This window comes from Octopus bimaculoides, chromosome 2 (genome assembly GCF_001194135.2).
Source record: "Octopus bimaculoides isolate UCB-OBI-ISO-001 chromosome 2, ASM119413v2, whole genome shotgun sequence".
Taxonomy (NCBI): Eukaryota; Metazoa; Mollusca; class Cephalopoda; order Octopoda; family Octopodidae; genus Octopus; species Octopus bimaculoides.
In genome coordinates, this window is record NC_068982.1 from 111,434,406 (window position 1) to 111,459,531 (window position 25,126).

The 25,126-nt window shown below is 35.8% G+C and overlaps 1 protein-coding gene across 4 annotated transcripts in view; it reads right to left on the bottom strand.

The window, feature by feature from the left end:
• Nucleotides 1-25,126, bottom strand: part of LOC106867485 (dynamin-1) — a 128,265-nt gene that overhangs the window by 80,692 nt on the left and 22,447 nt on the right. For all 4 annotated transcript variants that reach the window (XM_014912368.2, XM_014912369.2, XM_014912367.2 and 1 more), the window contains exon 2: nucleotides 4,318-4,391. In XM_014912368.2, coding sequence (XP_014767854.1) covers nucleotides 4,318-4,391 — 74 coding nt within the window. The remainder of the gene's footprint in view (nucleotides 1-4,317; nucleotides 4,392-25,126) is intronic.

Below are 25,126 nucleotides of genomic sequence, written 5' to 3' on the forward strand. Positions count from 1 at the left end.
ATATATATATATATATATATATATATATATATATATAAGTATGAAGTCACTACCTACAGTAGCACAGAAGTAATTCAAATGGTGATGTATTGCTCTTTTATATAGGATTCATAAGAGAAGACAGACTAGGACTAACAAGAAAAGGAGAGAGGAATGTTCTGAATGCATTGATTTCAAGATTAAAGAGATGACTTTTTCAAGAGACAATCTATAATGCTGGAATTGTATTGCTGATCTTAAATGAACAATTTATTCCACATATGCCTCTACCTATTCACCAAGAAAGAGGTACTGGATCAATCTGGTTCTGTCTCAGACTAGTCTACTAGTCATTTTGGTAAGCCTTACTAAAACCCAAACTAATTTTTGTTATAGACTACATGAGATTATTAACAAATCAAATTTATCAAAGATAGCTTCTACCACCAGTTGAACATTTTCCTTAACACTGGAGGTGGGGTGTATAAACTTATTTATTATTTTGTGACTGTTCAGTGGGTACATTCTTTTTACAATTATTTCCCAATGTATTCCATAAATTGTGAGTCTGTTGTCTTATTGTTTGTAAAGATTTTAATATATTTTGTATTTTTGTATTTGTATTGTGAAGGTTGCAATTGACAGTACTGGAATAGCCAAAATTTAATATCTCCCATAGGTTACTAAGTATCTTAAAGCCAAATCCCTCAGATTCTGCATGCTAATATGTCATTTTTCCTTCATACATTTTATTATTACTCATCATCATCACCAACACCATCATCAAGGCCAGTTTTCCACTCTGGCATGGGTTGGATGGTTTGATAAGAGCTGGTAAGCCAGAAGACTGTGCCAAGCTCTACTGTCATCTTTGGTATGGTTTCTATGTCTAGTTCCCCTTCCTAATACCAACCACATTACAGAGTGTACTGGGTACTTTTATGTAGCATCAGCACAGAGAGGTCACCAAGTAAGTTGCAAAACAAGATCCCTCAACTGAGGCAAGGGTAGTCCTGAGGGGACAGCGTTTTGCCAGGTGACGAGAGGCAGAAATAGATGGCTTGCAGTAGAAGAAATACATAGCTACCTCAGCTGGAAAGAGACGAGAAGGAGAGCAAGAGAGAGAAGACAGTAAAGATGTGTTAGAGGTATGTGTATATACAGAGGGTAGGAACTAAATTTGATGGGGTTTTTTATGTCTCTTTTTTCAAGAACTGATTGACATAATGGTGAACACTCAACAATGTTGGAGAACATAAAGATTCAAGTTGTAGTTGAGAAAAAGTTAGCTGGCATGGAGGACGGGGGGGGGGCATCTGAATATTCATAAAGAGCTACATAAAAAGTACCCAGCACACTCTGTAATGTAGTTGGCATTAGGAAGGAGAACATTACACTCTGTAATGTGGTTGGCATTAGGAAGGGGAACTAGCTATGGAAGCCATGCCAAAGAAGACAGTAGAACTTGGCACAGGCATCATGATGATTCAATCTATCAAAATGTCAACATCATGACTGCTGTTCAATGCTCTGTGAACACTATAAAGGCTGCAAGATGTGACACAAAAAGGGTGCAATAGAGACTATGAAGTTGTGGTTAGCAGGAATGGACACACTAGAATTCATTCCCACAACTTTGAACAGGGCCTTAGGCTCAATTCAGTCAGTTATGCAAAGTTGCTGGAGACTGCAGTCAATCCCCAGCTGGGAATGGTTACTGCTGGAAGGCCATATGTGTGATAGCAGGATTTGATTCCTTGCCAGACCTCTGAAAAGAGTCAGAAGTGGTTGTCAGAGAATTTCTACAACTTCACCAGCCCCAATTTCTGGCTTCCTAATCCTCCCAATTGTAATCCTATGGCTTACTACGTATGGGGTGTGGTTAGATCAAGGAGGTGTTCAAAATTCATTCCTTGGACACAGTGAGGAATGCATATGCCAGGTACCAAAGCTGTCTTGAGGTCATTGTGGAAGCTGAGGACAACTATTTTAAGTAAACTGTTATCTCCTAGGCATAATCTAGTTCTTGTTTCTTTAATTTTAAAAATAATTCTATTTTTGGATGAGGTGTTGTGTTTTCTTTTCTTTTTATGCAAACTGTTAAATTTAGCTTGAACACATTGTGGGTGAAGTAGTACAGAGGACTGCATAGGACTGGGCAGATAGATTTGCAAGAGAGCAAAAGGAATGTGGGAGATAGAGCAGAAGGGAAATGCAATTACTATCATCATTGTCGTTGTTGTTGGTATTATTATTATATTATACTTTTCCAAAGTGAAGGCACATGATTCAGTGGTTAGAGTTTGGGCTCACAATCATGAGGTAGTCTGTTCAATTCCCAGACTGGGCTGTGTATTGTGTTCTTGAGCAAGACACTTTATTTTACGTTGCTCCAGTTCACTCAGCTGTAGAAATGAGTTTGCAATGTCACTGATGCCAAGCTGTATCGCCTTTGCCTTTCCTTTGAATAACATCGGTGACACAGAGAAGGAAGTATGCATGGGCAACTACAGGTCTTCCATAAACAACCTTGCTTGGACTTGTACCTTGGAGGGTAACTTTCTAGGTGCAATCCCATAGTCATTCATGACCAAAATGGGTCTTTACCTTTTTTACTTTTCCCAAAAAGTGCCTTTGTAGATAGGTTGTTTCCATTAGAGCCATAAAAGCTTGATAGAAATGGACAGGAGAAAGGTGTAGCAAGAGGGAAAAAGAGAAAGAATAGAAAACTGTGCAACCATATGTAATACGTCAGACATCATATGACTAATCAGATGTTTGAAGATGTAAAAGGCTAGGTTTTGTCACCATTTCCCAAAACTATTAAATAAACTGCAATAAATTTGTTTAATATTTTTATTTTTTCAACTCCTTTGAATAATTTTGCTTTATCTACACTGCATAATTATTCTTAGTGAGCTTTTTAATGATCATTACATTCATCATCATCATCATTTAACATCTGTTGTCCATGCTGGTATGGATTGGACGCTTTCACCAGAGCTGGCAAACTGAGGGGCTACATCAGACTCCCGTCTGATTTGGCATGGTTTCTACAGCTGGATGCCCTTCCTAATGCCAACCACTCCAAGAGTGTAATGGTCGCTTTTATGTGCCACCGGCACAGGTGCCAGCAGTGACACCAGTATCCATCATGACTATGATTTCACTTTATTTGTTGGGTCTTCTACTCAAGCATGGCCTATTGCTGAAGGTCTTGGTCATTTGTCATTACCTCTGTGAGGCCCAATGCTTGAAAGGTGCTTTTTACGTGCCACCAGCACAAGAGCTAGTCACACAACACAGGCATCAGCCACATTGCCTCTGTACATATTTATAGATATGTATATACAGGGTATCTGGGTTAAGTTTGATGGTATTTTTTGTTTATATTAAATATGTTAATACTAAATACTGATAGGTTAATTTTTAAGTTGAAGTATGGGATTTCTAAAAAAAAAAAATCCATTAAATATTTTATTGAGATTAGAAACATTAAGAACTATTTTCAAGTACAGAAAATATTTTTAAATATGAACAAATGAATGAAAAATAAAAAAAATATGAATACTCAAACTGTTCTGTAGAATTAGATTTTGCAACATTTTACAACTATAATCAAAGAAATCAGTCTAAGCCAAAAAAATAACCTTTGCATCTGACAATATCAGATGATATTCAAAGAAAACTTGTACAAAATTCCATTTCATCAAAGCTATCAAATTTAAATTCCTTAAAACAAAACTGGCATCAATCCTTATGTCAGTCAATATAGCTCTAAAACTCTGTATAATGTGTCACATTTTAAACATCAAGCAAATACTTCACAGTATAAATTTAGTAATAATCAATAACTATATACAGTATTTTGCTTAACATATTCTAACCAACCGTCCTACTAAAATTTCGGGCATCATACTAAAATCTCAGCTTATTTTTACAGTAATTCTATACAATGATTATAAATTTATCAAGTTTTTCATATTGTGAAACATTAGAAACATTTATTCAAGCTACTTTTTTTACTGATTAAACTTATATTCTTTAGGACATGTAGGATTTTAAGATAAAAATAATGGCAATGAGAATTGTATTTCTCAAATGAATATAAAATTTTATAAAAATATAATTAATCGTTAAGGAAATATTCTTGAATTACACTAGTTCTTTATAAACTTGTGAAGCATTACATAACCTCTTCACAGTTTGTGAGTTCAAATTCACTGTAAGCATTATGTTGTGTTTCTGGATATAACATTTCACCCTACATTTGTGACTTATGAACAATTTACATTATTATAATTACTTCAATGAAATATTCCATAAACATATACCTACCATTTTTATTATTGAATAGCTGTAAAACAAGAGGCCGTCTTGTCACAATTCCAGACCCTCGGGGTAAAAAATCTCTGTAAAAGTAGAACAATAAAATTTTACAATGAAGAACAAAAATAATTTTTTACAGTGTAAAAGGTTTCATCAAAGATAAAAGAGTTATGATATGAAAACAGGTAAGGGCAGGCAAAAGGAAGGGCATCTGGCTGCAGAAAATCTGTCCCAATAAACTGTCTGACCCATGCAAGCATGGTAAAGTAGCCATTAAAACGATGATTCTCACTCACATATGCGCGCACACACATACACACACACACCTAAACATATACATCATTAGTGTTCTAACATTCACGTTTCCATGCTTGTAAGGATTGGACAAAATTTATAGAGGCAGATTTTTTTTATGGTCAGACACCCTCCCTGTCACCAACCCTTATCTGTTTCAAGAAAAGTAATATTCTCCCATAACCCAACATGTTCATGCAGAATACTGGAAATGAATGACTTTCATTTACAACAATTATGTGATGTTGTGATCATACAAACACACACATACACAGAGGCTTTTTTTAGTTTCTGTCTACTAAATCCACTCATAAGGCTTTGGTTAGCTAAAAGTTATAGAAGATACTTGAGATTGAATTTGAAACCATGTGATTGGAAAGTAAATTTCTTAACCACATAGATGCACCTGCTTATACATACATACATATACAGGGTGTCCCAAAAGTCACTGATGGTTTTCAATTTTTAATAACTTCTTTAACTTTACAAATAAATGCATGAAATTTTGATACAATATAAAGGACATAATGGAAATTAATATGCATAAGTCAAATTTTGCAACACCACTACATCACATATGAAAAATGACATTGCTTGAATGGCAGCACACCCGTGCTCTTTCCAAAGCTTGCACCATAACACCCTCAAGAGTTTCAGACCGCACATCTCTGATTTCTCTATTGATGTTCTCCTTCAGTTACACCAGTGTCTCCAGTTTGTTGACATAAACCCTCCCTTTCAGATATACCTGCAAGAAAAAATCTGGGCTATCAAGTCTGGGGAATGTGAAGGCCAGTTAACACTGCCATAGCAGGAGATCATTCTCTCTCCAAAGTACTGCTGTAGCAACTGCATTGTTTCTCTTGTGGTATGAGCAGTTACCCTATCTTGCATGTGTGAGGTCAACTTTGAATTGCCTTCATGTTCCACAGACTTGACTAGCCAAGATTTTTTCCTGTGGGGATACCTGAAAAAGAGGGTTTACATTAACAAACCAGAGACCCTGGTGCAACTGAAGGAGACCATCAACAGAGAAATCAGAGAGGTGGGCTCTGAAACTCTTGAGGGCATTATGGTGCAAGTTTTGGAAAGAGCACAGATGTGTGAAGCCAAAAAATGGCTGCCATTTAAGCGGTATCATTTTTCATATGTGATGTAGTGGTGTTGCAAAATTTGACTTAAGCATATTAATTCCCATTATGTTCTCTATATTGTATCAAAATTTCATGCATTTATTTGTAAAGTTAAGGAAGTTAGTAAAAATTGAAACCCATCAGTGACTTTTGGGACACCCTGTATATCATAGTGGCAATCATAACAAGTGTATTTGGCCAACAGGATACTTGAGGAATACCAATGATATTCTCAGTTATCAACCAGTCAAAAGAACAAGCAGTACAATATTAACTAGTTAAATGATATTAGGTACTCTGTAATTCTGACAATGTAGCAACATTTGTATATGTCATGCAGTGTAAATATAAAAGAATATGAATAGTGTTTCATTCAAATTATGTCACCTATGTTTCAATAGCATGGCTACTTGTTCATAATGTATTACATATGGGATTACATAACACAAATTATATTTAAATTACATAACCAAACTATCTCCTCAGGAATTTTGAACAGTTGACAGCCTAATTTTGACTGTCAATGGAAGAGAAGGTTTGGCTTTGCAATTCATATATCACTGAAGGAGAAAAACACAATTTTCCTTTAGTTAGATCTGACACCTGCTTCTGATTAACTTGGCCTCTGAATCCAAAAATGACCCCAGTTTTTCTGTATCACATCAACTTTTTGAGCTACAGGATACCCTCACTTTTTCTCAAAAACCATAAAAAATACAGTACCTAACAAATTTGTGGTTATTTTACAGAATGTTTTAAAAATATACCTACAATGGAAAAAATAAAACATTGCTTCACTGATATGTTTCTACAAATTTAACTTATTCACACAAAGGATATTACTGGGAGTCAGATTGTATGCAAGTAGTTATGGTAAAAATTTACACTTATAGGTTTTCCTGGAGTGTTCAATCTGGACAATTTCATTTCAGTCATCATGTTTACATCCCATCAACCCTGATACCATTCCTCCATAACCTTCATGTGCAGAGGTGGGAATATAATTTTTTTTTATGCCAACAAGTGACTCATGCAGAATGTTGGGATCATCACCAGACTTAAGGTCAGATCTTGGAGGTCAATTCTTCTCTGCTCAATGCTGCTCTACAAGCTCATATACACAGAAAGCAGGGATACTTGATGTATCTGCATTGCTGACTAAGACAGAAGAATACTATTTTAAGGTCAACAACCCAGGAAAACATGGTGAAGCATTATCTTCAAACGTTGGGCCTCATGGAGGCAATGACAAGTGTTCAAGAACCAAGAAGAGTTGTATGCAATGATGTCATTGATGATATCAGAGAGAGACAATACAAGGCAAATCAAACAGCTGGTAGTCGTAGTAGTTGGGAGTTGAGTGAGATGTAAAGAGAGAGACACAAGATGAACTTAAGAAGGATAATGAAGAGACATTAGGCCAGAGTAATTAGAAGTGTTTGTTAATGATATCAATGTGAGTCAAGTGGGTGGTAGGCTCTACATAAATAGATTCAACCACTTTCAGAAAGGAACTAGAATTTTGAGTATAGCCTACACAGCTGAGATAGATTAGAGATAGAGAAATCTCTCAGCAAGCAATAAGATAGCTAATATACATGATAGTAAGTCTATCAAAGTAATGTAGTAATGTGGTTATTAAATGACAGCTTTATTCCATAGACTAAATGTTCAAAATCCTACTTTTGTTTTCTTAGACATTTTTTTCTCATTAACAACTCTTTCTCCACCTTACCTCTCGTTTTTCTCACAGCCATATAAACACATTTGTCTCTTATTTTCATTTTCTATGCACAAAGTTCATAATTTACTGTATTTACTAAATGACAGGAATCCATAAGCTATGTTTATAAATCAAACTTTGTCATAATAGCTTATATAGTAAGAGGAGGAAAGACAGTGCCCATGATACTTTTCAGAACTTCCAAGTTTCATGAAAAGAAATCATCTTCAGATTGAAAACCTGACCTGAATACTTGCAGAATGGGCATCAAATTAAAGGTACTCAAGGGCAAGGTGGTGGTGTTAAACAGTAATGGATTATGTCTACTACCTGAAATAATATAACAGAATTTAATAAGAGACTAAGAATAATCTCATGCTTATTCTAATTATGCGCATAAAAATCTTTTCTACCATACAATATTTCTGTTATTATAATCTGATGCATTCGGACTAGTATCTTTACCTTGGTTGTTATCTTTCAATCAGTGTACCTTCTGGCTTTCTTCAAATGCCTGACATATTTGGTAACATTGTTCGAATTTTAAACTGAAACCTTTATTAAATCTATGAGAGTAACATTAATTCTTTATAACTGCTAAGCTGCATTCCACCTGTACCTTAGTCAAATAATGTATTCACCTGTTCTTTTCTCACCATTCCAACACAATTAACTTGGCCCTATACTTAATTCAATCGTTTCACTCAGAATGTAACCCTCTGGAATTCTTTCTTTGCACATGTCCCAACTTACAGCAAATCCAAATTCAATCTCAATCATATTGACTTCAATAGTTTAGGAGGTCTTGGAAAGGTTGTGGGTAATGACCCTTATCTCATCAAACAATATATGTCTCAGTTATTGATACAAAAACCAATAAATATGGTTAGCCCATCAAATGAATCTCCTTGAAACAGACTCTCCATATTCACTCAAAGCTCTTTATATACCATTTTCTGCAATTTGGTTCTCCAGAGCTCCAAGTGCCAGAGTCATTAACTCATTACACAAACACACAAGTTTCTCAAGGATTCTGCTTAGCATGAGAATCGCTTTGATAAGTACACTTGTCTTCAAGTTTCAGCTTTAAATACATGTAGCAGCTCTTACCTTCTCAAACTTCTTCCATACCACAAAAGTGGTGAAATGAGAAATGAAATGAGTGATGGGATACAAAGTGAAGCAGAAACAAATCAATAAACTGAAAACTGGTCTATTTGAAGAAAAAAGTAGAGTTCTGAATATGGGACAAATGGACCCATATATCCTATGAAAATCAATATTTAAAACTTTGTATTTTCAGCTTGCATTTATCTTCCAACATTTCAGCAAATCAGTGTCCAAATAATTGGAAATATGTAAGAATATTTGTAATGATATGAGGGTGGGAATGTAGAAAGAGGAACGATGAAAAAAATACAAGAGTGAAAGAACGAAGAAAAAAAATTGAATGAAGTAACAAGGAAATACTATGAGTAGGATGAGGAAAAGAAAGGTGAGAGGGCAGTGAAGCAAAGGCAAGATAAAGCAACAGGGGCAGATAGAGGAGTAGGGGAGGTAGAGAAGTATAATGCAACAGTAGAAATACAGCAGTAGCAAAAGGACAGCAGCAGCTGCTGAGATGTGCGACAGCAGAAGCAAAGGCAGCCAGTAACAAATCACAACAAAATCCAACAGCACGAAGTTGGAACAGAATTGAAATGAAGAAATACATTAATGAGGAAACAGAGTAACTTGGCTCCAGCAATATAAGGAAATATGACAGTTAGATGGTAATACGGGAGTAAAGGCAGTATATATATAGCAGACTGATGTTCATACACATATAATTCATATCTAAAATGTTCAGCACTTGTGGATACCTAGTTACTATTCGTATGCTTAGGATCTGTTCTCATCAAATTTAAGTATGATATTTAACTGTGTTAGACATTAGTAGAACATCTTATCTGTTGGTGGTTAAGTGATTATGAATTATATATGATACTTATATGTCATCTAGTGAGGTAGTCCTGTTAGTCTGTATTAGTAAACTGTTTATATAAATGGTTAGCTTGGCAGAGGAGGAGGAGAAGGAGGAGAAATATTTGGTGAAATTCATAATGTGGTAACCCAGTATGCAACAGGTTTCGCCAGAATGAGCTTTAGAAATTATAACATATGAGTGCAACATATGGCTATCTATATCAAATCATTTTAATTTGATGTAATTAGACACAATCACATGCATGTACATACATGTGTGTGTGTATGAGAGAGAGAGAGAGAGAGAGAGGTTGACTGGGACTACAACATTTTTTTCAGTTGGCTTCTTCAACCAGACTGACTGAACAAGCTGGTAGGCAAAACTTTAGTCAACTTGACTTTCACAAAAAATTTGAGTACTGATAGTGTGGTGCTAAATTATGGGAGTAAATGTGAAATAGTTATGAAACTTGCTTTAAAATGATAACCTTATTTTAAACTTTATATACATGTATGCATATATGTCTATATATAAGTGTATACACATACACAAGTACATAAGGTGTGTACAGATTAAATTGTAAGATATATATAACATATAGGAGATATACATAAGTATACAACATACACTTACATATACAATATGTACATTAAAGTATGAGATACTATATTTATCTTAGATAGTGTACATAATGTATAGGACAGACTTTTAATGTTAGGAAGGTCATTCAGCAATAGAAACCAGACCAGAATAGACAATGAAGCCTGGTGTGGACCCTGGCCTTACCAGCACCAGTCAAACCATCCAGCCCATGCCAGCATGGAAAACAGACATTAAATGATGATGATGTATAACATGAAATACAAAGATTAATGTATAACATGTTCATTCATTGTTTATTGAGAGCACATCCCTTGCATTCTCTCTTGTCAGCTAGTATGTTGACATTGGGAGCAACCAGCTAAAAGACTGCTCAAAAGACTTCCCAAGATGATCACCGCTCTTTTTATATATACCTGGTGACAGAAAGCAGGATACGAACTCAGAACACACTGATCCAAATGTTACAAAGCATTTCAGTTGATACTCTAGCATTCCACTAATTCACTACTCTACAGTGATATTTTATTCATGAATCCAAATGGATAAAAGGCAGAGAACCAGATCAAACATTGCTGGATGCTCTTCCTATAGCTAATTATTCAACTGTGAAATAAGAGTGAAACTGGTTTTGTTAGTCAGGCACACAGGGCAAACAGTAAACTTGTTCAACAGTAGTAAATTAATCAGCCACCATTAGCCTTAAAACCAATAGTTAAAGTATAATAATATATGTAATGCTGAGGTTATCAAAACACCAACTAGAAATAATTATGCAATGAAATAAAAACATTATTAGTGATCGACTAATATTATAATTGTTTCAGCAAGTAAGGCAAGGCCTATGTTTGCTGATGAGGTCATAACACTACCAAATATGTCCAGAGTTATCTAATGACAAATACTGTTGTTTTTTTTTTCTCACTGTATAATTATTTTTAGATAGTAATTTGATATTCTCTACGTAAAATGTAAATACTAACTTAAATGTAGTTGTAAGATTTAAATTCCAGATTACAGGATTTGTAACCTAGAACCTTAAACTCACAGCACTGTGTCTCTGTAACATATATTATTACTCTTTTGCTATCCTCAATTTCTCTTCCTACACTCAGTGAAATGTCAAAGCTTAATTATCAAATTCTGTCACACTTTCAATTCAATAGCAAAGTCTAAACTGCATCACAGCATACCTAGATTGTCACCTCTCTAATCCATCTCTTAAATTGATAACTTTAAGAAATTATGCTTCTCGTGCTTTTCACTATAAACATACCAAAAGATGTATGGAAACAGAGAAATCTAGGAAGATCAGGCACTTATTCAATAATTTCAGTTGATGTCCATGATTAATACAGAAGTCTAACCTACAGAAAAAAAAGGATATTCCTTCTACACTGTAATGAACTCTTTACTGATACTTTTAATCACATACGGGCCATTCCACAGCATTTTGTTCACACAAAAATCAAAAATAAAGTCTGTTTATTTGGAAAAAATTTCTTACTACCATAAAAACCCATGTAATTTATGCACTTTTTTTCACAAAAATAAAATTTGGGGGGGGGGGTAAATTACGTGAGTAGATTGTTTTCAGAATTTTTTTTTGTGGAAAGATGACGTACCATTTGTACCAGAAGTTGACTAATTTAATGTCAGAATAGGCTTTTACAGAAAAAATATAATGAAGTCGACTTTTATTTATGCTGGACAGTAAAATGCTTGTTTCTTATACAAATTTACTAAAACCATTAAATGGTTAACTATTTTTTGAAGTTTGACATTCATGCTGGTAATCACGGTCCGAGCTGTGAAATTTTTTTCCCACTAGAGTCCCAGTTATGAACTCATTTGCATACAGCCAATCAGAGCTCAACTATCAAACTAGTGTCCACCTAGTCACAAAAATATTCTGGTTGAGTTCAGTGGAAAATGTGCATTAATGCAAAATATAACTGCTCAGAATGGGTTAATAGGGGTGACAGATGTGAAATTTAGTGTATAAAGTGGAGAGCTGCTCACCGATGATGCCATGTGTTGCCAATTTGCGTAATTTACTAGAAAATGTAAATGAGTTTATTAATTTTTTGACCGATTTTGTACATTCCTAATTTAAAATGTTGGTGTTGATCTGGAAATATCGTAATCAATATGGCGTTGTGTCATATTGCGCTCTCCTTGCATATATCAATAGATATATGCAGTATCACTAATCTCAGTCTGAGCATAGGTACCTAATGTTAGCTCCATATAGAGATGGCATTCAATTGATCTATGAGGGGGGGGGGGTAATGTGGTGCTTATGTGACACTTGCTATGCTGTACTCACAGAGTGACATACAGCCTAACTGACTGTACTGAGTAGTACACAGTATGTGGATTTTCAAGGTAAGCTCTGATTGGCTGTATGCAAATAAGTTCATTACTGGGGTCTGGAACTCTCGTGGGGAAATCTGCTTCTGAGAGACAGCAGTGTTACTTGTCCAATAAATGATTTTTCCCCTCCGCAACATTTTAAAGCTTGTTAGTTCTCACACAAATAGCCAATTCAGAACTTGCATTTCAGAACCTCTGTTTTTAGACCAGAGCTACTCAATAACATTTTCAAAATGGCCAGATGATTTTTTGTTCTGTCCAAAGTACATAAGTATTTCTTTGTGGTGGAGGGGAAATTTTGTTGCGGAGCAGAAGTCTGTTGCAGAAAAAGTGTGAAGTCCAACAGGTCTTATCTAAAGTGGTGATAATAGCTATAGTAGCTTCAATGATATATTTCATTTTGATGCAAATTTAAACCTTCAAGAGAGACTAGCAAATCATAAATACACAAAAGTGTGTTAAAGTCCAATGAAAATAAGCCTGATGTGACATTCTGAACCTGTAGAATGATACTTCTGAAACTACAACATTTGTATAAATATGTATATATTATGTGTATATTATAGACTGAAACAAGTGGACTGATCAAACAAAAGCCCAATTTAATATATACCTGGATGTCGGAAAACTCTACATTTTTAATGGTGACTGTAATTCCAAACCTTTAACCAGTAAACAAAAACCAAAAGTGTGACCATTCAAATGAAAGCTCATGATGAGTTCATTTAAACAGTGGTATGAGTAATTGTAAATCTGAAGTTAAAAAAACAGTCTTGGCAGTGAAATCATGACGGCACAATTTACTGCATTTATTTCTCTTGAATGCCAATGTTTTGCAAGTCTGAAAAGTACTTGAACATTGTTTACAGACTTAGAACTTGCCTTTTGATACATCTTTTTATTCATTCTAGCTCTAGATTAGACACCAGTTTTCTCTCCTTGTTTTGTGAGCATGGGCACTAGTTTACCATATATGTTGCATTATGAATAGTGCAAGACCATGTGCTTTCTTCAAAATGGCTGACTTGTTGTGTTTGTGAGTGAGTACTCTGGTTCAAACAATGGCTTCTAGTACAGAAAGAAGAAAGAAGTTCAGGGAGAAAATAAGAAGTGATCCTATCAAACTTGAAGAGCATAAGCAAAAAGACAGAGAAAAGAAGAGAAGGAAATATGCAGAGAAAAATAAAAGCAACCATGTCTGACACAGAGAGAGAAGCACTGAGAGAGAAAAAACAAAAGAAGAAAAGAAAATAACAAGCAGCAAGAAACAAAGAAGAGATGCACAACAAGGCATTCAAGAGCCCCCAAGGCTTTGGAGCCAGAAGGGCCAAAAACGGTCTTCCATAGGAAAATGTAGAGCCTGGCTCTCCCAACGGCATCACAGTGCATGTGTAGCAGTATTATGCTGTTGACTATCTTCGCTAGTTCTACATTGGTGGGGCCTTAGAACATGTCTCTGGTTGTATGATTAAGTTCAAGTTTCTTCATAGATCTGTTGTTGCTGGTATCAACACCTTTAACTGACCCAGAAGGGATAATATTGACATTTGTCATACAAATGTGTTCTATGGTCCTATCCAGTTGGTTGGCATTGGGCCCGTTACAGTCGTTGAGCTGGAAAACATCAAGAAAGCATTTACTCTTCTCACAAAAAGCCACTGTAAAAGTATTTGTTGAGCTGGAGAACGCAGGTGTCTCTTCATTTTCAAACAGACCATTGTCCTGAGTGTGTTTCTTAAGGACATTTTTAAATATTCTGGCTTAAAAGACAAAACTTGTATCCCTTTGATTTGCAATTGATGATGAGTGATTTTTGTAAACAGTCAGACTTTGTATACAATTATATATTTACTATATATAATTATTCATAATTTTTATAATTAATAATTATGCAATTTTTAGAGCAAGTTTGACACAACTGAAAAGGAGCTAGAGTATGTGATACATGTATTTGGTCAGTATAATTCCTTCATGTGCACAAAAGGTTCAGATTCAGTGTTCTTAAATAATTATCTATATTTTCATTTCAATTGATGTTCATCTGTGTATATTTCATCATCATCATCATCATCATCATCATCATCATCGTTTAACGTCCATTTTCCATGCTGGCATGAGTTGGACGGTTTGACTGAGGTCTGGAGAGCCAGCAGCTGCACCAGGCTCCAATCTGATCTGGCAATGTGTTCTATGGTCCTATTCAGTTGGTTGGCACAGCTGGATGCCCTTCCTAATGCCAACCACTCCAAGAGTGTATTGGGTGCTTTTTACATGCCACCAGCACAGGAGCCAGCCAGGAGGACCTGGCATTGACCACATTTGGATGGTACTTTTTACATGCCACCGGCATGGAAGCCAGTCTGGTGGTACTGGCATTGGCCACATTGAGTTGGTGCTTTTTATGTGCCACCGGCATGGGAGCCAGTCAGGTGGCACTGGCATTGATCATGTTCAGATGGTGCTTTTTACATGCCAGCAGCACAGGAGCCAAGCAGGGGGCACTGGCCACAGCTACAATATTGGTTTTACTTGACTCAACAGGTCTTCTGAAGCATATCATATCGCCCGATGCATCAGGGGTATTTTTAACAGGGCCGGACATACGTGGCTGCGATCTCACTTTAGTTGCCAGATCTTCTCAATCACAGCATATCTCCAATGGTCCCGGTCTCCTGTCATTGCCTCTGTGAGGCCCAATGTTCAAAGGTCATGCTTCACCAGCTCATCGCATGTCTTCCTGGGTTTGCCTCTTCCACAGGTTCCTTCTACATTTAGTGAGTGGCACTTCCTCTTCATTCATATGTAACACATTACCATACCAGCACAGACACCTCTCTTGCACACCACATTTGATGCTTCTTATGCCCAACTTTTCTCTCAGGGCACCTACACTCTTCCCATTTGAAAGCTAAATGTAGATTTCCTGCAAACTCTGTGGAAATTTATGAAACCTCTGAACAGTTGAAATAAATTTGGAAATTAAAGTATATTGTTGATACACTTGCAGTATAAATGTTTAACTTATAACAAGTTATTGAAGTGGACATATTTTCCCCTCTGCAACAGTATACTGTCCTACAAGGTGCTGTCCCACTCAGAAGAAAGAATGAGATTTCTTTCTGTTATCTTCTTGACAAACAAAAAATGTTGCAATTCAGCATTCAATTAGATTTGTATATTGTTTAAAGATTCAGGGAATTTTAAAAGTGAAATTAAAGCTTTTAGAAAAAGGAAATTTTCTGTTCTGCTCTGCATCAGAAGATTGTCTTATAAAAAGGTCACACAGTGGCACAGGTGACTTTGTAAAAACTAGAAGCTTCATTGCCCAAACAGTCAAAACATTAAGAAATTATTATGAGAAAAGCACTTCCGATTTTCCCCTCCGCCACATACAGAATACTGTGGAATGTACCACACATTCTTATGAAGATGCTAACTTTCAATCCTCCTTAACCATAAGCACAAGGATATCACAAAAATTTTAGACACCACATACCAAAAAAAAAAAAACACCTCTTCCATGACTAGAGATCTTGAAAACATCCTATGATGGAGATCTGGCAATCTAGTCTCAGTTAATGACAAAACAATCACTACACAGATCAAGGAAACAGTCTTGCATTGCACTACACTCAATACATAAGGACAACAACACAGCTAAGGCCCTCAAACTCACTTCAAATGCTGTACCTAAACAATTTCTGATGATCTTTTTAAGTATCTCAAATAATGCACCACAAAGACTAGGCTTTCTCCTCTAAGCTACAAAATACTTTTCCCTTGATCAGTTGCTGACTCTATAAAGTTCAAGAATGATCCACATTAGAGAATTGCTGGTATATCTGGGAAGGTGCTACAGCTCTACATAAACATGTAGCAATCACTGACTTACAGACATACAGCTTTTAGTTCTTGCTTCTTCTATCCATTTACTCTGAGTCAGTGAACTATCTCCAGCCAAGAACAATGCATCTACTACGTTATTTACAATTGACGGATATTTGTCTTCATCTTGTTTGTTGTTAACACGTTTTGGCTGATACACCCTCCAGCCTTCATCAGGTGTCTTGGGGAAATTTCGACCCAGGGTTCTCATTCCTAAGGTATTTTTCTATGTTGTTGTCATTATCATTATTATTATTATTATTATTCAGGTCACTGCCTGGAATCAAACTTGGAATCTTGGGGTTAGTAGCCTATGCTCTTAACCACTACACCACATGCCCGTGGTATACACTTGCAGTATAAATGTTTAACAGGTTATTGAAGTGGACATATTTTCCCCTCCGCAACAGTATACTGTCCTACAAGGTGCTGTCCCACTCAGAAGAAAGAATGAGATTTCTTTCTGTTATCTTTTTGACAGGCATATGGCATAGTGGTTAAGGGTGCAGGCTACTAACCCCAAGATTCTGAGTTCGATTCCAGGCAGTGACATGAACAACAACGACGACAACGACAACAACAACAACAACATCATCGAAAAATACCTTAGGAATGAGAACCCAGGTTCGAAATTCCCCCAAGACACCTGATGAAGGCTGGAGGGTATATCAGCCAAAACGTTGTGTTAACAACAAACAAGATGAGGATAAATATCTGTCAATTGTAAATAATGTACATAATTCCTCATCTCTTAAATATAGAACTGTATAATGCATCTACTTCTCTTTCTCTCGTTATGTGTCCAAACCAAACTTGTTATTGCTCAATCCTTTCTTAAATATTTTCTGCAATTTGAGCAGAAGGACAGAGCTTGTTTTTTGGAACACCAATCTAATACAAAGAGAACATAGGTTCCATTTAGATACAGATTCCAAGGTTCTGAATACAACACATGGTCTGCTCTTTCTGCTAACACTCACATGGATACATAATTGAGAAGTTTGCTCCGTAATTATGTAGTGATGGATTCAATCATACTGCACAAATGTCTACTTCCATAGTTTTAAGCCAACAAGATCCGTTTAAGGAAAACAGGATAAATTCAATCTATGGAAGCCTAATGTACCTGATGAATCTTGGTTTCTCTCCCCCACTCCCATCCCCAGTTGCATTGATGCTAGAATAATGTGATCTTTTGCCAATTCTTCACACTGTATCTTGAGTCACTGCACAATTTTAGTATGTGGTTGAAATGATACTTGCATTTCTTCTTTTGAGCTGCCATTTGCAGTTTGGAATAAAAAATATTTGTGATAAGAATAGACATTTTTTTCTTAGAAGTACATACATATATATATAGAGAGAGAGGTGGGGAGACCAGTGTGAAATGTTTCTTTCACTCCATCAGTCTTGGAGATTCTGCTCAGAACTAATCACCACCACAAAAAAGATATACACATAAAAAGTTCAATAAAATCCCAGTAATGATAGAGACCAGGATATATACCTACATCTAGGTCTTTTGCCTATTTCGTAACTGCTAATTCTCTATCTGCTAGTCCTCTTGCCTACTCGGTACACACTCATCTATTACCATCTCATCTATTAACCACACTATGCCACCAGCATGAGGGGAAACTCTAGATCTGTTCACACTCAATCCTCTACTACTACTTGTAACTCTCTACCCCTTTGAGTAATGAAGGCTTGCAATGGGATCTGCTGATACCCAATATTACAGCTCCACTGACATCTCTCTCTCTCTCTCTCTCTTACCATTCCTATCCTTATCACTCTTCACCTGCACTCATTTTTTTTTTATTTCTACATGTCATCCTTATTTCCACCCACCCCAGATTACTCATTATTTCACAACCATTTTAACAATAATCTATTTGCTCTCTCTTTACCAGCTACCGTTACTAGCTCTCTCATTTCTTCCACCTCTTCCATACTGTCAACCTAATCACTTTGTCTTTGCCCCTCACACACAAACTCCTTTCTCCATGTGACCCAACTTCATTTTCTTTTTCTTCCATACAGTCACCTCAATCACTTCATTCTTCCTTTCTTCATGTCACTCCAGCTCATCTTTTGCAATTGCCTTCTTTTCTACCCACTCTATTATTCATACTTCCTAGAACAGAGGCAACATTGAGCAGTGAAAATTTGTGTTTTGTGGTACAAGGTAACCTCACTAGTGTAGGTACCAAAAGAAACACCCAACATACTGTGAACTGGTTGTGGAACATGTAGAAAAACAAACATAGGGCCAAGAGGATCATTTAATCTTGTCCTGGTGAGAACATCACATCTTTAAAGCTAATACCATAATAAGATGCACCTCATACATTCTATGGAGTAATTGGAGTTAGGAAGGGCAACTAGACATAGAAACAAAGCCAAAAGGAAACATACAAACAAGATGTTGTCCTCAACCAATCTAAGAAGGCAATAATTCTGAATGATAAATAACTATGACTAAGATAACCTATCCAACACATGCCAGCATGGATAGTGAACACAAACTGATGATGACAATATCTCTGTGCACGTGTGCATGTGAATATGTAACTATGTGGTTAAGAAGTTTGCTTCTTCTCAAACACATGGCTCTAGGTTTAGTCTCACTACATAGCATCTTGGGCAAGTGTCTACTATAGCACTGGGCCAACCAAAGCTTTGTGAATGGATTTGGTAAACAAAAACTGAATGAAGCCCAACATATGTGTGTGTATTTGTGTTTGTCCCCCACTACCACATGACAACTAGTATTGGTTTCTCTACATCCTTGTAACTTAGCAGTTTGGAATAAGAGATTGATAGAATAAGTATCAGACTTTAAAAAAATTAAATACTAGGGTCAATTTGTTTGACTAGAGCCCTCCAAGGCAGTGCCCCAGTATTGCAGCAGTCCAATGACTGAAACAAGTAAAAGAAAAGATATGAGTTCATGGCATGGCTAACTAGTTGAGAAGTGCACTCCATAATCATGTGGTCCCAAGTTCACTCTGATTGCATACCATCTTGGACAAGTTCTTTTACTAGTCTCCAATCAACCCAAGCCTTGTGAGTAAAAGCAAGAAGATAGAAACTGTGTGAAAGGCTATGCAATGGACCACCTGTATTTTAAAGAGCCAGCTTTATGATACACTGTGTTATGCTGATTCTATTTCACTAAGAATTATATTAAGAATACAAGTGTTTGTGAAATTCTCAGCTACTGACGCTATAATTCAACGAGTAGGTAGTTCTGCTAATTAAGCAACTGGAATACTCATCAATGAAACCAACAGCAGATCCAATTACTATATGTGCATATATGTACTCAAGCAAATACATTCAAAAATAAAATATACGCATACACACGTATAGTCTATTCCCACACATTAGTAACTGTTAAGTCTGAGCATCAGCCACATCAATTACACCTGTCTGAGAGGGTTCACAAAGGTGATGGGCTCTGTACCTCATCTCCTAACTAATTTATATATTTAAAAAAATGACAGAGATGACTTCTTTACCAAGTTATTATTCTCTCAAAAGTTATCTCTCTATAGAATTCCACATTTTCTCACCAACATTTATTTCCACTAACTTAACACACCTGTCTCTACTGCTACTACAGCAGTCTTTTTTTTTTACTCTGAACCAACAAGCACTCAATGCCACTGCAACTTCTCTCATCACCCTTGCTATGTTACACCCTAAAACCCTGTATCAAATTAAACACTTTCAAAAATTGCAATTTTCAGGAATTCCAGTTCACACATTTTTCCATATACATACTGAACTGATTTACAAAAAAGTTCAAGCTGAACGTCAACTAGGTTGATTCCAGCAGTCTGAGATAGCTTACAAAAGGAATGGGTACTAACTCTACTCCATTGATTAAATACAAACAATTAAAAAATTTTACTCTCTCTCTAATTACAGAAGTGCCACTAGAGGTTATAGGTTCTGGCATCACTGCATTAATCTAAGCAAAAAAGCTAATAGAAAATTCAAAAACAGAAAACTACTACTGAATCAGCAGATAGGTTAAGTCTGATGTATTTAACTGAAGATATATATCAAAAGTAAATGTCACAAACTATTACCCTTATAGCCAATGTCTTTGATTGATATACATCAAAGAATGTGCAAATTAAGAGCAGATTATAAGTAGAATTGATAAAAGAAGTGTCATATTTCTATGCATATTTTATAACATTCAATACGCAAATGTACTTGCACATTAGGTAAAATTATAATTGTGTTCTCTATATGAGAAAGATAAAGCCTTTATCTTTTGAATGTTTGTTTCAATGTGAGCCATATATTATATTAGTTAAAAGAAAAAGAAAATGAATATTTTCAATAAACTTTTCATCAATACTATTGAGTTCATATGAAATCAATGAAACAAGAAATCAATATTTTTGTTATATATGTGTTTAAAATCAATCTTTGAACTTCAGCCAATATTAGATTTGTAAATGAAAGTTTTCATTTCTTTCTTGTTACTGTCTTCATACCAATAAATCCTTATATGCTGTATCTGTAAGACACATTATAGTGTACTACTGGGAGATTCAAGTCAGGTTTTATAAGTATCTTAAATAAATACAAGCTACTCATGGAGAAAGATATCAATAATTATATAACATGGAGCTCTATGTTTACTACTATCAGTGAGTGAACTATCTCAATATATTAACATTTGTTTTCTTTTGCTGATATGGCTACAATTCTACATTCTTCATGTATCTCACTTCACCTGAAGCTTAACATCTTCACATTTGGTTTGACTATTTAGATTAAACATCTTTAAAATTCTATGGTTACTTTGCAACAATCATATATCATCCATTCACATCCTATGTCTATATTTTTTATAACTCAGTTACACTCCCCTTTTCTCAGATCATACAACACATCTAAAATAACATATACTTTTCCCATGCAGCCACTACACAGTCTCTCGATAAGTCTTCTCCCAAGAATGCCTTTAGGGTAATTTATTAAAGAGATTTATTAGAGTATCATCATACCCATTTTTTTTACCCCTTATTTTTTACTACATTGTTATATTTAAATCCAATGTTACAAATCTGAATTAGCTACGCCTAACTGATACAATTAACTGTCCTGTAAAAAAAAACACACAGTATATACATGGATGGGGTATTTAATTTTCAACTACATACACATATAAAAAAAAAATACAAACTGTTATAGAAAAATCTAAGTTTTAGACAAACAAGGAAATAGAAAGGAACATGGCTGAACAACTTCTGTAAACAGCTTTACCAGTTTGATTACCCAGCCTTACCACTGGGAACATAAAATGTAGCATCCACTAATTTCTGCTTAGTATCATCCCTGAATTCAGTGTTATATTAATAAGAATAGGCTTAACATGAAAGTTACCAGGAAGTTGATATATTTTGATTGATACTGCAGGACTAGTGTTGAGTTAACAACTGCAAAGCTGTCCAATAGTTTCACACTTTCTTGCCATTTTTTACCTTTGGGGTGGGGGAGGAGATGGGGGGTTAACATTTTTAACCCTGGCTGTACAGCTTTCTTTCAATCCAATAGTTAAAGGGTTTTGATATAATTAATTATTACTGTAAAGAATGTGATATATGCAATGCTAAGATCAATGAAATAGCTATACAACATGTTTTACTGAATATTTATTGTAACGGTCATTTCAAATTTTCCTTTTAAAAACTTCAACAATTTCTTTTAATAATAATCCTTTAGAGTGGATGTCAACTGAAAGTGGAATAGGATTAGGGTAAAAGGACCTACTTACCGAAGACAACAATGACACTTCTCTTCTAATGAGGTTTACAGAATTGGGCCTTATTCAAAAGCATAATATAATACCTACTTAGAGTAAAGTATATTTATAGAAAACCTATTTATAAATGCAGATATTCATAAACATTTGTATTATATTGTTTAGCCATAGGTTCAACACTGATTTTCAACCTTATGACCAAAAGCATAAACATCCCATTTTTATCAGAGTATGTACACTGCATTAACTGAAGTGTCCAAATTTAAGAAAATAAGTTTGCTTTTGAAGGAGATTTAGGTGCTATCTCTAGTAAGTTGAATGACTAAGTAGTTTCTTTCACTGACACAATAAAAAATTTATGCTTCTTCCATCAATATTTTTTGCATTATACTCTGATGTCTGTACTGATATCATTAACAGCAAGCAAGTAGTTTTATCAAGTACAGTTTAATATTTTAAATGTTACAACTCTCATCAGAAGAAGATTTGAACTTAAGAAGAAAAAATATTTTGAAGGCAGCTATAAAAATAAACAAAACTTTTAGTTGGCCATAATAAGGTCCAAATGCTGGTGCAGTTCACTGAACCAACTATAAACCATGACTGCAACTGTGCTATTCTCTCACAAATGATGAACTTCTCCACCAATGCTTTTCGCCCTACACTGGAATTCATTTCCACAAGATGCAACACTTTTGTTAGCTCTCTAAATATTTATTTCTATCAACAATATCCACCTGTCCATCTCTACACACAATAAGACCACTGGTTTCCAATTGTATATCAATTATTCTTCCTCACACCATATACAACAAATCTATCTTCTCTTAATTTCTTTGTCTCCACTGAATGTGCAACAGCAACTCTGACTTTCACTAAATCCAAGGAGATGCACCTCTTCCATGATCTCAAGGGTTCTGTTCCAAATACCTTTCTTAGAACCCCCAGCTACCAACTAATCTAGCATGCTCCTACTGAGAACACATACACCTGCAAACTGAATTCTCCTCTCTTATTTTCCACCTAACTACCCTTCTACCATAACATCTACTTTCTCTCTGACCCTGTAAACTCTTCGATATTTTCTACACCACCTCATCTCTCCTTCAAAAGAGACTGAAATTTCTAAAGCTGCTTTAGAAGTTTGCAGCCACATTCAGTTTGGTATTTCAAATGTTCTTGTCCTAAATGCCATACTTGCCCCTTTGTCTCAGACACCACAACCATAACTGACTCAAAATACCAGAACATCATCACTCAACACTTTAGTTGCACTTCTACAAACATCAGCTATTGCACTACTAACTTTGCAATGTATTATATGATAGGAAAATTGTCATGCTGATACATGACTATTTTTGAAAACAATCTCATGACATTTTCCATTGGATTCTGGGCAGACTCATAGCCCATATTTCAACTTCTCTGGGTACTCTACTCATCATATCTCAATGTCTGAAGTTCATGAATACCACAGTACCCAGCATTCTCACAAAAACGAAAGGGAGTAACTGATCTTCACACTTGTCACATCCTCTATCACAAGCTTTAACAATTTTTTCAGAAAATGTTTAATAAAAAAAAAAAAGTCCTAGTCAAAAGGAATTTTATAATAAATTTGAGTCTTTTAGTATTGAGTCTCCCCCACTTGTAAATGTTTATTCATAAAGTTTCTTTAAAATAATAGAATAAAATTAACACAAAATATACAAATACACATATATATCACCACCACCACCATTTAACATCTAATTTTCCATGCTGGCATGGACAGAATGGTTCAGCAAGATTCAACTGGCCAGAGGACACATTTTGACACTGATTTCATCTTTGGCATGGTTTCTATGGCTGCACACCCTTTCTGACACCAATCACTTTATAGTGTGAAATGAGTGCTTTTTGTAGAACTTGTAACTAGAAAAGCAAGAGTTGCTATGATGGAAGGGTACATACATTACATACATACAGGTTTGATGATACAAACAGGAATATAGAGCACAAAACACATGAAACATTTGGCCCTTGGGTCACTGTAACTTCTACTAATTAATAATAAATATAGTCATAAGAGGAATCAGATGTGGTGTGCAAGAGAGACAACCGCACTGGTATGGTCATGTGAAGTGTATGGATGAGGACAGCTGTGTAAAGAAGTCCTGATCTCTAGCTGTGGAGGGAACCTGTGGAAGAGGTAGACCCAGGAAGACATGGAACAAGGTGGTGAAGCATGATCTCCAAACATTGGGCTTCACAAAGTCAATGAGTAGTGACTGAGACTTTTGGCAATATGCCATGCTTGAGAAGGCCTGTCAAGCTAAGTGAAATCATAGTCGTGGCCAGTGTCACTGGCACATGTTCTAGTACCACATAAAAGCACCTTTTGAGCACTGGGCCTCATGAAGGCAATGTGGCCAAGGCTAGTATCGAGTAATTAGTACCTGTGCTGGTAGCATGTGAAAAGCACTTTTCGAGCATTGGGCCTCAGAGAGGCAATAACAAATGACCGAGGCCTTCGGCAATTGTTGTGCTTGAAAAGAAGACCCATCAAGCCAAATGAAATTGTAGTTGTGGAAGATACTGGTGCCATGCAACTGGCACCTGTGCCAGTGGAACGTAAAAACACCCATTACACTCTTGGAGTGGTTGGCATTAGGGAGGGCATCTAGCCGTAGAGGCTATGCCAAATCAGACTGGAGCCTGGTGCATCCCCTCAGCATGCTAGCCCTAGTCAAAGCTTCCGACCCATGCCAGCATGGACAACAAATGTTAAATGATGATGATGATGTGTGTTTGTGTGTGTATCCAACCACTGAACCCTATCTGGACACCCATAAAATTATTTTCATTTTACCCCCATATGTATACAATCTGAACCTTGTCACCTGTGTACTTTGACCTCTACCTTTATATCAATATTTTTCTCTATCTCCACAGACTGAACTTTGTCATTTGTATCCATTAGCTTCTATTTACCCATACAATTGTAATCACTTCACACACACACACACACACACACACACACACACACACACACACACACACACACACAC